Source organism: Chrysemys picta, chromosome 14 (assembly GCF_011386835.1).
Source record: "Chrysemys picta bellii isolate R12L10 chromosome 14, ASM1138683v2, whole genome shotgun sequence".
NCBI classification, from domain to species: domain Eukaryota; kingdom Metazoa; phylum Chordata; order Testudines; family Emydidae; genus Chrysemys; species Chrysemys picta.
This window is the reverse complement of record NC_088804.1, coordinates 33,227,740-33,241,401: the sequence shown is the minus strand read 5'-3', so window position 1 is coordinate 33,241,401 and position 13,662 is coordinate 33,227,740. Positions and strand designations below refer to the sequence as shown.

General features: G+C 40.0%; 1 protein-coding gene and 1 long non-coding RNA gene across 3 annotated transcripts in view; one reads left to right on the top strand and one right to left on the bottom strand.

Annotated features, from left to right (window-relative positions):
* Nucleotides 1-892, bottom strand: part of LOC135975682 (uncharacterized) — a 93,362-nt gene extending 92,470 nt beyond the window's left edge. Inside the window, exon 1 of the long non-coding RNA XR_010592668.1 lies at nt 591-892. This is a non-coding gene — a long non-coding RNA (uncharacterized LOC135975682). The remainder of the gene's footprint in view (nt 1-590) is intronic.
* MAF (MAF bZIP transcription factor) overlaps nt 1-13,662 on the top strand; it is a 245,140-nt gene that overhangs the window by 8,713 nt on the left and 222,765 nt on the right. The window contains exons 2-3 of one of the 2 annotated variants that reach the window (XM_042852142.2): nt 3,388-3,451; nt 11,324-13,007. In XM_042852142.2, coding sequence (XP_042708076.1) covers nt 3,388-3,421 — 34 coding nt within the window. In that variant the 3' untranslated portion in view covers nt 3,422-3,451; nt 11,324-13,007. Of the gene's footprint in view, nt 1-3,387; nt 3,452-11,323; nt 13,008-13,662 lie in introns of those variants that run through there. The other variant, XM_005300565.4, reaches the window with a different exon arrangement.

Sequence of the window (13,662 nt, the reverse complement as noted above, 5' to 3'; positions counted from 1 at the left end):
TGGCCGCTAGCCCCGACCCTCCCCGAGCGCCTGAGGACGGGGCGAGAGCGGCTGCGGTTCCCGGCACGTGTTCGCCCCTGTAAGCCGCTTAGAGCCGAAGCGGCTCTGTTCTGCCGGGGCTTTGCCCAGAACTTTGTGGGGACGATCCCGGGCCAAGCCGGGGGTGTTAGCGTGAAGTGCCCCCCTAGGAGGCAAATGGGCAGGGGCCAGCCCCAGCGGGGAGCCAAGAGGCTGCTTGCAAAGGAGGCGGCCCAGACCAGAAGCGCTGGGGCAGGGGGGAGGGACACCCCACGGCCACCGTGAGCCTAGTCTGGGGGCGAGCGCAGGGGCTGGTACCTCTCAGCGCTGCCCCATGAATAGGGGGCTCTGTGTCTGGGCGTTCACCCAGGCAGGGGTTTGTGCCAACAAACAGGCCAGGCGGATCACACCTCCCAACCACTGCCAAGGGGGCTCTCGGGCGGCCCAGCCTGCCTGTGTTACACCCTGGGGAGGGCGGGGGCTGCACTGCAGCGGGCCGGAGGGGAGGGAGGCCGCTGCTTTTGTGTGTTGTCTAAATTCAATTCCTGAAGGATCCATCCATCCGTCCAAACCTTAGCGCCGGTGTGTCATGCAGGCGGCCTTCCGCTGAGTGATCATCCCTTAGGTACGTTCCTGGAGCCAGCTGGGCTGTTCTTTTATTTGGATTCGGCCCCTTTTTCCTTTTCTGTCTGATAACCTGGGCTCACTTAAACTTGATCCAAAGCCCGTTGAAGTCAATGGGAGTCTTTCAATTAGGTTTGGGATCAGAGCCTTGGTGGCTGGAGGAGAAGGGGGTGGGGGAGGTTTAGGCTGCATGCTTTGTAAATCATTTGCAGTTGGGAGAAGAGCAGTTTTCCAAATCCAGCTGAATTTCTCTCTCTCGGAGATAGAGTTTAATGCTCCATTTTAACACAGGCTGATTATCCTACCTGGAGCCAGAACCTTCCCTTTCACTGATTTTTAAAAGTAGAAATGTACAAGATCTTGGGAACTAACTTTAAAAAGTGGTTTCAGAGTAGCAGCCGTGTTAGTCTGTATCCGTAAAAAGAACAGGAGTACTTGTGGCGCCTTAGAGACTAACAAATTTATTAGAGCATAAGCTTTCGTGGACTACAGCCCACTTCATCGGATGCGAAGAAAGAAGTGGGCTGTAGCCCACGAAAGCTTATGGTCTAATAAATTTGTTAGTCTCTAAAGTGCCACAAGTACTCCTGTTCTTTTTGGGATACAGACTAACACAGCTGCTACTCTGAAACCTTTAAAAAGTGGGTTTTGTGTGTGGATATCAGTTCCTAAAGTTGTGGTGTTCTCTAAAAAGAGTCCCAGCTTTCTCAAACATTTGAGGCCCTTGCAATGAAACATTGGCAGTGATGAAAGGTAAGTAACACAAACAAAAAAGATCCAGTTCCCTCTCCCCCCCCCCCCCAAACTGCTAATTCACTGATGAAAGTACTGGAATACATAAGAAGCCAGGCCAGAGTTTGCAATACATTTCTGTTTTGCAATGTAGGATGCACAGACTTCACTTTTGATAAGAGATCTACTGCAGAGTCACTTTGGAGACAGGAATAATATAAGATTACATCTGCTTAAAATTGTATATTCATGCCACACCAGATTCAGTCTCTAAACTGAGCACAGTCTTTCAGCAGCCTTTATTGTAAAATCCTTTTTAACACACCACATTATAGAGGAGCAAATTTATTAAATGATAACTCTCATGTCCCAACTTTGTCAAATTAAAAGAAGAAGAAAAAGAAGTGTTATCAGCCATGTTAAATTAATAAATCTGCTTAGCCTCTCCAGGCTGTTTTAGTGCTGCATTTCTTGGAATCTCTTTTTATTAATACCTGATCTTCAAATAAACCTGTTAAATGATTCCATGCGCTGTGCCTGTGAGAGGCATGTCCACTCTTGTTTCAGTTCTCCTTTGAACTGATTGAACTATTGTGGTTCTAGATAAAAGACTCATCAAAGACTAAAGATAATAGAGCAGGCTGACCACAACACTTTTTTGGATGGTCTTCAGGTGTGAAAATTGAATACCTATTCCTCCCAACTAAATGCATTAATAACAGGATGGATTCATCAATTGGCATGAGAGCAGAGGTCATCTTGAGGAAAATTACACCAAAAGTCATCTGCTTTAAGAGATCCTGGGCAGGATGCCAAATATTACATATAAGGCGACACTGTCCCTTTTCTCCAAAAATAAAAAGACAGGATCAACAAGATTGTTAGGGAGGCAAAGGAGCTGTCTTGAAAAGGAGCTGTCTTGCTTTGCTATGAACGTGTATGTGGGCATTTATATATGTATAAATGCATGATTTGATTGAAACATTTCTGAATAAACATGATCTAATGTAAAATTTCCCACTACACAGAAACATTGTTTTAAGTGGCATGCTTGAAAATATTTAAATACGCCACTCTATTCAGTTTGATGTTGAAAGTGATCTTTACATTGTGGAATAATAATTTAGTTGGCACAAATTGTACAGTTGATTTTTTTTTTAAAGCTGCAGAGCTGTTTTGCAGTCAAAATGCCAAATAAACCCATAGATAGTCTTGCTTTTTTTTTTCCAATCTTAAATCAGGTATGCAATTTTTTCTTGCTATGTTTATGTCATGATATGACCATACATTGATGTAGCTGTAGCTATACTTCCTGCAAAATACTTGCTGTATATATGTATACATAGTATATATATAGTCCAATGAAGAAAGTTAGATGTAACAAACATAACAAAATATCCATATTTAAAGAGCATAGATTGACTCACTGGTTTATCTCACTTATTGTACACAGATTCATCATAACTGTGTTGAATCTTTTAAAATTAGATTTTAAATATATTTTGACAGTCTGAACTTGTATAGTGTGAGTAACCGTAGGGAGAAATGACAGCTCTGGTTTTGTTATTAAACTGTTGTCTGGAAAATAATGGACTACATACAGAAATTGGTAATTATTTTGCCAGTTACATTAGCACAGCTAATAATAATAAAGATTTTTATTTAAGAAAACTAAATGCTTTCACCTATTGTAGTTTGATATTCACTGTCAAGACAAAAATTGTATTTTTGTTTTACTAAGATAATTGTGCTATCATTAAGATCCTCCTGTTATTAATGTGAATAAAGGACAGGTCTGCTATTTAAAAATTTTCATTTTAAACAGTGTTCCATTAAGTTCATCAGCACTAGAATACTGTTAATAAATAATACAGAAGAATCTCTGAAATTAAATTAGCATCCAATCAGAACAGTTCCGTTCTGTACAATATCAGTAAAAGTGACATATTTTACAGTGTTTTAAAATTCTTTATTAATTATCTTTTGTTTATTTTAATATATTTACTAAATTAGGTACCCAAGAGAATCTTCTACATCGGTGATGTGAAAATGCCTGTTGCCTGAAGTAAAAAAAAAGGTACATTTTGATTTTCATTTGCATACTTGAGTAAGAGGGGTTTTTTTCTTTGTTTTGTTTGTTAATATGAAACTTACTTAATAACCCATGGAAGTTAGATCGGGCTCATATTCAGGTGTGTAAAAGTGACATGGGCAATGTGAATGTTTTTTACTTTTGTTTACTAAGCATATCTCCTACGTAGTATAATTTGTATTTTATTCCTTGCAAACATCTTATTTTTTTGTCTTCAAATGCTGGCATTCAGAAACTAGCTATGGAGGTTAAGTATGAGACTACATAAGATCTGTCTCAAATTTTGATGAAAATGATAGATCTCTGTATTGTTTTATGTACATGCCCAGAATTTTCAATTGAATGAGAAGCATAATGCTGTCTTCCTCTCCCAAATCACATCCATTCAGTCTATCACATTTATAGAATATACAATATTAATGAAAATGAGAAGATCAAACTTTTATACACACACACACACACACACACACACACACACACACACCCCTCCTTAGATTCAGGCAGACATATGGTCCATGGGATCTGTTTATTATCAGGCTCAACTGTAAAAAAACACTAAGCGGTTTAAATGGGATTTTCAATTACAGAGATCCCTGTGTGAGTTTAATTATGAAATCTCTTATTTTAGACAAGAATACAGTCTACAACACTTATATCAACAATTAAGGGTGTTATTAAACAAAATACTGTTAGTTTTTATTAGCTAGTGCAACTGAGTTTTATTTTTATTTAAAATTTGGCTGACTGTGTGGAGAAGGGGAGTTGATCCTGCAGAATTCATGCAAGTCAAACTCCCATTGACATTTGCAGGAGTTTTGCTTGGGTATAGGCTGCAGGATTGGGCCAGGGGAGAACTTCATAAGAGACACATTTTGTGACCCGATTCTCCTTTCAACTTACATGAGTTATACACTGGTGTAATCTCACTGATATCAGTAAATTTACAACTGATTTATAGCGTTTTAAGCAAGAAGAAAATCAGACCCCTAGTTTTATTATGGGTCCTTGTAGAGCATATTATGTTGCATATATTGAATAGGCTTGAATAGGAATTTTAAACATAGTCAAGATACTTGTTTTCACTGTTCAGGTATAGTATATTGTCGATCAGCTCATTGCTAACAAGAGTTCTTTATTTTAAATAAGCTAAGATCAATCATTTCTAATTTTGTTCAGTTATCTATGGACATGTTTTTAAAAAGTGTTTAATTTAATGTATAATTGTAATAACACGACTTATATAGGCACAATGTACCCTGGCCTGAAAAATAGACACAATAATTTCATTTACTTGTATATTTTTTGGTTGTCCTGTTAGGCATTGTTGAAAAAACAGATCCCATTACTTTGAAACAAATATATATTGGGTCTAGGAAGAGTTAATGAACTTTTATGGCCAGGTTGAGATTGGACTGACCCCATGGTAATATTTCATCTAAGGTTACTGTTGGGAGAGAAATCAAATTTCAGCTGTGAACATGATTGACAGGTAAATGCAAGAAAAAGAGAGACATCTGCTCAGATGGGGAATTTGGGAAGGAGAAGGCCAGTTCAGGGAAGTTTCTCTGTGATATTAGGAATAATAAGCTTAGATATGAAAAGTCCAATACTTTACACTCTCTGGAGGCGCACTTAGTTTATTCTCATAAAGTCAGTTTGGTTAAGGGAATTTAATACTATAGGAGGATAGTAGTGGACAGTGGTCTCAGTGATCTCATTGCTAATTTGATTTCTTTGAAGGAATTATGTTATTTCTAGCATATTTGTAGCAATGCGGGCATTTCATATGATGTGTGTAAATAAAGTCTATTGTAGCTGTTGATTAAGATACAGTCACTATACAAACTAAACTAAATTAATGGAGATATCCTATCTCCTAGAACTGGAAGGGACCTTGAAAGGTCATCAAGTCCAGCCCCCTGCCTTCACTAGCAGGCCCAAGTACTGATTTTGCCCCAGATCCCTAAGTGGCCCCCTCAAGGATTGAACTCATAACCCTAGGTTTAGCAGGCCAATGCTCAAACCACTGAGCTATCCGTCCCCCCTCTTTTGATATATGTAAAGGTAGTAAGATTATGGACCAAATAAATCCTCGGCATAATTCCATGCACTTTTTCCTGTGAAAGTCAGTGGGAGTTGGTTCATGTTCCTGATATATATCACTATATTAATAATGAAATTAAAATATAAGCATGGATATGAGGTGGTATTTTATGAGATAATCCATATAAAGCTGGGGTGGGGAAACTTTTTGGCACGAGGGCCACATCTGGGTATGGAAATTGTATGGTGGGCCATGAATGCTCATGAAATTGGGGGGGTTGGGGTATGGGAGGGGGTGAGGGCTCCGGCTGGGGGGTGTGGGCTCTGTGGTGGGGCCAGAAATGAGGAGGTCAGGGTGCAGGAGGGAGCTCTGGGCTGGGGCAGGGGGTTGGGGTGTGTGTGTGGAGGTGAGAGCTCTGGCTAGGGGTGCGGGCTCTGGGGTGGGGCTGGAGATGAGGGGTTGGGGGGTGCAGAAGGGTGCTTTGGGCTGGGACCAAGGGATTTGGAGGGCGGGAGGAGGATTAGGACTGGGGCAGGGGGTTGGGGCACAGGCTCCAGGCAGCATTTACCTCAGGCAGTTCCCAGAAGCAGCAGCATGTCCCCCCTCCAGCTCCTACACGGAGCCACAGCCAGGCGGCTCTGCGCGCTGCCCCATCCACAGGTGCTGCCCCTGCAGCTCCTATTGGCCACGGTTCCCAGCCACGCTTGGGGCGGGGGCAGCGTGCAGGGGCCCCCTAGCTGCCCCTACACATAGGAGCCAGAGCGGGGAGATGCTGCTGCTTCTGGGAGCTGTGCAGAGCCACTGCACATGTGGAGCGGGGCAAATGCCTGATCCCACTCCCCGGCTGGAGCGCCTGAGCGGGGAAAGCCCCCAACCCTGCTCACCTGCGGGAGCTTAAGGGCCAGATTAAAATGTTTGAAGGGCCGAATGTGGCCTCCAGCCGGTAGTTGCTCACCCCTGATATAAAGCCTCTAGTGATGTTAGGGCTGGTCCACACTAAGCCCCCAGTTCGAACTAAGATACGCAACTTCAGCTACGTGAATAACATAGCTGAAGTCGAAGTATCTTAGTTTGAACTTAAAGGTACTTACCGCGGGTCCACGCGCGGCAGGCAGGCTCCCCCGTCGACTCCGCCTACTCCTCTCGCGGAGCAGGATTACCGGCGTTGACGGTGAGCACTTCCGGGATCGATTTATCACGTCTAGACAAGACGCGATAAATCGATCCCAGAAGATCGATTGCTTGTCGCCGAACCAGCGGGTAAGTATAGACATACCCTCAGTGTGGGTCTTGTGCAAGATTGAAGGCTGGTATATGGCCCTAAACATTCTTTCCCAATGTATTTGTTACACTATTCAACCTTTCCTGTTAATTTTATTTGGTGCAGAAAAGCATTTCCACTTTCTAGCATAAGGGAGTCAACAGCCAAGAGCAAAATGCCACAGCAAGGGCCAAATTATGCCCTGTGATATGTGTCTCCATTGCCTTTGACGTCAGTGGGATTTTAATGCTATTTGTGTGAAGGCCAAATTTGGTTCTTCTTACACAGACCGTAATATAATGTTCCTGTTCCCCTTATAGATGAACGGCAAGAGCAAATCTAATTGTTTATAGACTTTACAGTTTATAATCGCCTCATAATATTTTTTTTTTCAAAATAAATGAATTCTTTTTGTTTATTTTTGGAGGATTACCTTAGTAATTTTTGGAGGGCTGCATTGACGGTAACTCAATAGCGTGAAACCTAAACTGCAACTCATCTGCCTCTCTGCTGAGGAGGAAGAGATAGTGGGTGAAATCCTGACCCAGTGAAGTCAATGACAAAACTCTCACTGACGTCCTGGGGCCAGAATTTCAGCCAGTGTGTTTAAGGGCTGTCTAGGCAGGAAGCTATACTGGTATAAGGAAAGATGTGAATGCACACTTACATAACCCCCCATATGGAGACTCTTATTTTGGAATAAAAGTGACTTTTTCCAGTTTGGTTAAGGTTGTTTTGGAGATGGTTTAAACTATACTAAAAAAAGCCGCTCTTATTTCAGAAGAAGAGCGGCCATAGGGAAAGTTATACCAGTATAACTCTCTTGGTATAATTAAACAGATGTAGTTTTGCCATTGAATTTCCCTATGTAGACAAGCCCTAAAGTTAAGGTGAGGATAAGGAGAATTAAAGAACACACACACATTTCCTTTCCCTTTTGCAGCTTACCATTAAGAACTTTCATGCAAGGGAAACCTTTTAAATAAAGCAGGCTTAAAAGATAAATCTATTCACTTTTCATTTGATTTTTTAGGATTTGCTCCTTGTACCCACACATAGTTATTAAAAAGATGTGCTTGCACAGGAACTTGCTCTTTCCCATGCTTTGTTCCTGTCCAGCTTTAGTGTGCATTGAAGTCAGAATCTAGGATATGACTTCAACATTCATTTTCACGGCAACAGACTGTGATGTCACAAACACCAGATGATGACTTCAATAGAGACAGTAGAAGGCTGGGTCTTAAACACACACGTTCTTTTCTAGGGCTAAGTGTCTGATATAATGGAAAGGGAATATAGGCAATAAGTAACCAGCTAAATTTCTGTGTGTATGAATGAGCTCTGTTTGAGTTTGCAGTCGTGTGTAAGTACCCCTTTACAAATTGATTTCATTTTACTAAATTCTAAATTATGCATAAAACTTCCATGGCATATTATTGGTCAAGTTCCCATCAAAGTCAGTAGAAGCCATGTATGTGCACATGTAGCCAAACGAGGGCCTTTTTTATATTAGGCCTGTTTCAAATGGAAGGTATTTTGCTATGTCAGTCAAGAGAATGGGAGCAAACCCCCCACCATGTACAATTTACAGGGTGTTTTACAGAAATTCTAGGTAAAACAAGTTTGATTCATCATGAAAGTGTAAACTTAATAAATACTGTAAAATCCTATGTCTTCATCTCATCCATATTCATTTGAAGAGAGAGTGAAAACTGCTTGTGTCCTTATGATTGAAGAACAGAATTTTTTATCACTGGTGGCCTAATCTGGCAAAACTCCCATCAAGGTCAATTTATTAGTTTTGCTTGAGTTTAGAATTAAGACCTGAAACATCATTGCACTAGTGTGATTTCTGCTGTTGTTTAGTTCTAACATAGAATTTTAGTTTATGTGCTAATAGATACAGTCTTTCTTTGGGGTTTTCAGTGTTTGTCATTTACCAAATGATCTACACTTTTTAAATATACAGTCCACATTGATCAGAGACTGAAAAAGTAGCTCTTTAACGTGCAATATGTTAAACGTATTTCTTATGGCTCCAAAAGGTGCAGTGCTTAGAAAAGGAGACAGTTTTAGTCTAACTGTATAGACTCCCTGTGAGACCTTAGTCAAATCAATTGATCCCTTATTTAGCAAGGTACTTAAGCATTTGCCTAGCTTTAAGCATGAGTAGTCAGTTCCATTGGCTTCATCTAAATACCTATTGCCTTTGATCTCTGTATACCTGACTTTACCTAGCTATACAATTAGGTTATTAATTCTTACCTTAGAGGGGTGTTAGGAGAATTAAGAAATATTTGTAAAGCTCTCTGATGCCTTCTGCTGAAAGGGGTGTATGTAAATATCTTGTTTGTAGTAGTGTTGTAGCTGTGTTGGTTCCAGAATATTAGAGAGACAAGGTGGGTGAGGTAATATCTTTTATCGGACCAACAGAAAAAATGGTGTGTGCCAGTTTTTGTCCTCCACATTTACTGCCTTTTTTTTCCTTTTAGCTAATTTTTACCTTCCTTTGTTTTAACCAGTGAGAAGCTTGTCTCTCTCATCAACCAGAAGTTGGTCCAATAAAAGATATTACCTCACCCACCTTGTCTCTTTAATATGCTGGGACCAATATGGCTACAACAACTCTGCATATATAAAGATCTGTCATTTATATTTGTTTTGTGCCCTTATTTCATCTCTTTGGGTGAGGAATATAAATGACAGGTATTTAGATACAATGGTTCTGACTACTCATTATTTACGTTCCCTGAAACTCTTAAAACAGGACTTAAGTGGTCTGTAGGACTTGTGCATGCCCTTTGCCCAGATGTGAATTTCACCCCCTGAACAAAGTGGGAGGTTTGGGTGCCCAATTACATACAAGGAGCAGGCCCTCAAATAGCAAGGAGTTTTCTGAAAGGCAGACCCAAGCTGTTTTTTTTTTTTATTAATCATCGTAAATATAACATGACTCATTACCTTAAGCAAAATGATGTGTCCTTGAAAACCCTTCATTACTGGTTCACTGGCTCACACATGCACACACTCACAAACCAGCTGCCAAGACTTATGGAGGTCAGGGTGCCTTGTTCATTTCCCCACCCCCTTGTCAATGCCATTACATTAGTTCCCAAAGTTTAAGCCATTTTCACTTACCAGTTGTGCAGCTTTTATTTTTGTCTATCAAAATTATTGCTATTGTTTTCCCCGGCCCTACTTTCTTCCCCAGATCCAATAATGGAATCTTCAGCTATGAATTTGCTAACCATAAAGATTTTTGCTTGAGCTGTTTTCAAAATGCTGTGGTAAAAAAAATAACAATAATAAGCCCGTGAACAACATGCTGTGCCACTCTCTCAAGCATTGCACATCTACGGGAAAGATAATAAAGATATTAGCACTCATATAATTTCAGATAGGAAATGAAACCAGACATGAAAGAGACACTAGCTCCAGCTGTTGAGTAGGAATCAAACTAGCTATGGGAATTACAGGTACTGTCACTGGAGACAGCCAGACTTCTGAGAAATGACCTCAGGTGTAGAAGCTTGCTGTGGCCCCTTGCAGATATTAACACCTAATTAACAATCTGCAAGAGCATCCTACAACTTAATCACCAGTGAGGTGAGAATGACAATCAGACAGAGTAGAAGGAATAGAAGAAGAGAAATGGTAATTTTTCCTCTGCATGCATCATCTAATAACCATGGTTATTCAGATGCAGCTAAATGCGATTTCCTTTTAGTCATTTCAGTCTATTGGAAGGCACAATATATTCATTTGCTAGCAGGTAGGGAGCGGAGGTGAGAATTGAATTGATCTGAGATACTCTGAAAAATTGACCTGGAGGTCATTCATAGTTTACATTGGGAAGTGAGACCAAGTTTATTTCTTCTCCGTCTTCCTCTTGCACCATTTTTTGCTTCCAGACATGTTATCTTGCATTGTGTAATTATTTAAACATACTCTGATTCCAAGTACCTTGTTCTCTCAAAGTTAATCAAAATAAAGAGACCTTTTGTTAGTGGTGATAAGTAATTAAATAGCCAGTTTCATGTTAGGTGGTAGGATTGTACTGAGTTATTGACGTCTTAGAATCTGATTTCCTGGCATTATGTGAGCAGTCAACATTAAGGAAATCTGCTCCGCCCTTGCACTACGGTGATGCAGTTGCACCAGAGCAAACTCTAGCGGTGGATTCACTGCTTTGGCACGAAGTAGAGCTTATGTTGGTCCAGCTTAATCAGGTTCCATACCAAACTAAGAATTTCATTAATGCAGGTAAGGCTGAAAGCTGCAGGATTGGGTCCTTACTGTGTTTTGGTTTTGAGTATATAAGATCCTAAAAGAGCGAAGATTGTTTGAAGTCAGCCAGTAATAAAAACAGCTGTCATTCAATTGGCGGGTATTAGACAACTCATATGTGTAAGGACTGCTCATGTGAGTAGGGGTGTGTAGGACTCATCCCTAAAGTTTGGTATGCAAAATAAAAAGCGGAGTCGGGAAAATGGTGCGTGCCCCTTGTTTTTCTCCACATTTACTACTTTTTTCCTTACTTTGTTTTAACCAGGGCCATGAGAAGTATGGACAGGATTGGAACCCCCATCTATCTATATACTCCAGTTTGAATACTAAGGGCCATTTGCTCTGCACACAGCACTCCCACATATTTCTGGGCTTAATGGGAAGTCTGTGTTCATATCGCTTGGCCTCAGATTATATTGTAATAAGGCAAGAACACAACATTGAATATATTAACCACTCATCTTCCATAGGAACAGCCACATCCCATCAACTATCTCGTTCTTCTGTTCAAACAACAGGAGATCCTCTCTACATTCACCATTCCACTCATTCCATCATACCTTTTGGCTCTGTTTTTACACGTTGGCTGTATGCTGAAAATTTAACAGGACCATAATGTCAGCGGTACCAGATCAAAGGCGAGCAACATAAAAGTTGAAATATATTATTTATCTCGTAGTTTGCATCCAGGATGCTCTTCCCCTTTTTGTTATTGCTTATGTTTTGCCCATGATGTTGAGCTCCCTCTTCGAAAGCCTTTGTCGCCTACAGACAAATATTCATATTCATGCAATCCATCAGCATTTATCAAGCTCTAAAGCTCAGGCCTGTATTACATGCACATCCCAAACTTACATTGTTTTCAAAAGAAGGCTTGAGTGCTCGAGAAATGCAGGATCAGACCCTGCAGTGGTCATTTTAGATTTGGAGGCTTTTTGGCCGAAGCACAAGAAATGCACTCGGTAGCCGAAAGAAGCAGTTCAGTTCATTTGTTCAGTGGGAGATTTTGTCATGCTCACCCAGTACTGTGAGTTTCTGTAGAAGCAGGGGGAAATGTTGGTCTTTGCAGGAGACCAGAAACTAAAAGGATAATTTATTTGGGACTATTCCCCTGATCTGGCTCACGTATCTTACCCCACATTTGTTACCCTCTTGGCTTCATTTGGCATTCTGCCTGAGTAACAAATACAGGATCAGGCCAGCAATGTTGTTTAATCTTCATAAAACCTTTCCCCTCAAGATTCAGTATAAAACTCTGAAAGTTTGCTTTTTTGTCTACAGATGTTGCCGGTTTTACTTCCTGAGTTACAGGTTGAGATAAAGTAGACAGTCTGATTTTGGGGATCCCCCAAACCTTTTTCTTTATGCAACAGAAAAAAGAAAAAAAAAAGACCTTGGATTGTTTTGGGGATTTTTTGTTTTTTAGCCTGCTGACAATTGTCAAACGTACATTCTAGCAAAGGACTGAGGGAACAGCCTCACTGTACAACCAACAGGAATAATTTGCAGTCCTCTTTAGAGTGCAGCTATTCGGAAGATGTGTCACTTTACTATTTCTTTAAAATTTAATTGGGATCAGGCGATGGACGTGTCTCCAAATTTTTTGGCTGTTCAGGCTGAAGTAAAGCAATTTATAATTTATAATCAACGTTTGGTATCGTGAAACTAAACTGTAAAACCGACTTCAGGGTTCCAGTCATAAAATAAATATATGATAAATATTGCAATGAGGCTTGTGTAGCACAGCTATCAACAGTACAGTATATTTTGTTATATATATTTTGTTCCAAAGGTAAGAAAGATCTAAATAATAGATTACTGGGAGGTTCTTTTTTTCTTTTTCTTTTTCTTTTTAGTACAATCAAATGCTAAGGTGGATTTATAGCTTGAGTTATTATTTTAAATATAAAATGAAGTATTAATTTATTAAACTCGTTTATATAACCACATTATTTTTATGTCTTTATTTATATTCTGTACTATTGAGCAAAACTGCATTCATCCTGGATTTTTCTGTCTGTTGACTGTAGTGCGCCTTTGCTTAGATTTTTTTTTTTTTCTAACAAGGCAGCTCATTTAGAAAGAAATGTTTATGTGAAGTGCTTGTCAGTTGGCATTTTTACTGGTGCGCTAACCCAAAGGTAAAATATAAAGGCATATCTTTTTCTTGCTGGCTTGTTGCTACTAGAAGGGTTCCTCCCTTGTTAGCTTGATAAATAATTTTACTAGCGGGAATCTGCTGAATTTTTATGCTTGCTGTCTATTTTCTGCTTGCTGCAAATAAATTCCTGCACTCAGAGGGCACTAAAACTCCGAACACATGGTATTTTCCCATTTTGTTGCTGGTTGCCTAAAATATTTATTTCGTCTTGTGTTTTTAATGAAATCTTTAAAAAAGTAAAGAATAAAACTGCAAAACCTGTTTGTTTTCCTATTTCCAGATGAAGATTTTTAGCTTGCTTCTCATGTTTGATTGTATGCATAGAGCCTTGACTTTAAACATGTTATCACAGGTGATCTAAATAAGCAGTCTTAAATCATTCATTGCTTCAACTACATAATGGTTTTCAAATTACAGGCAGGCATTATTTATTGGCAGGATCA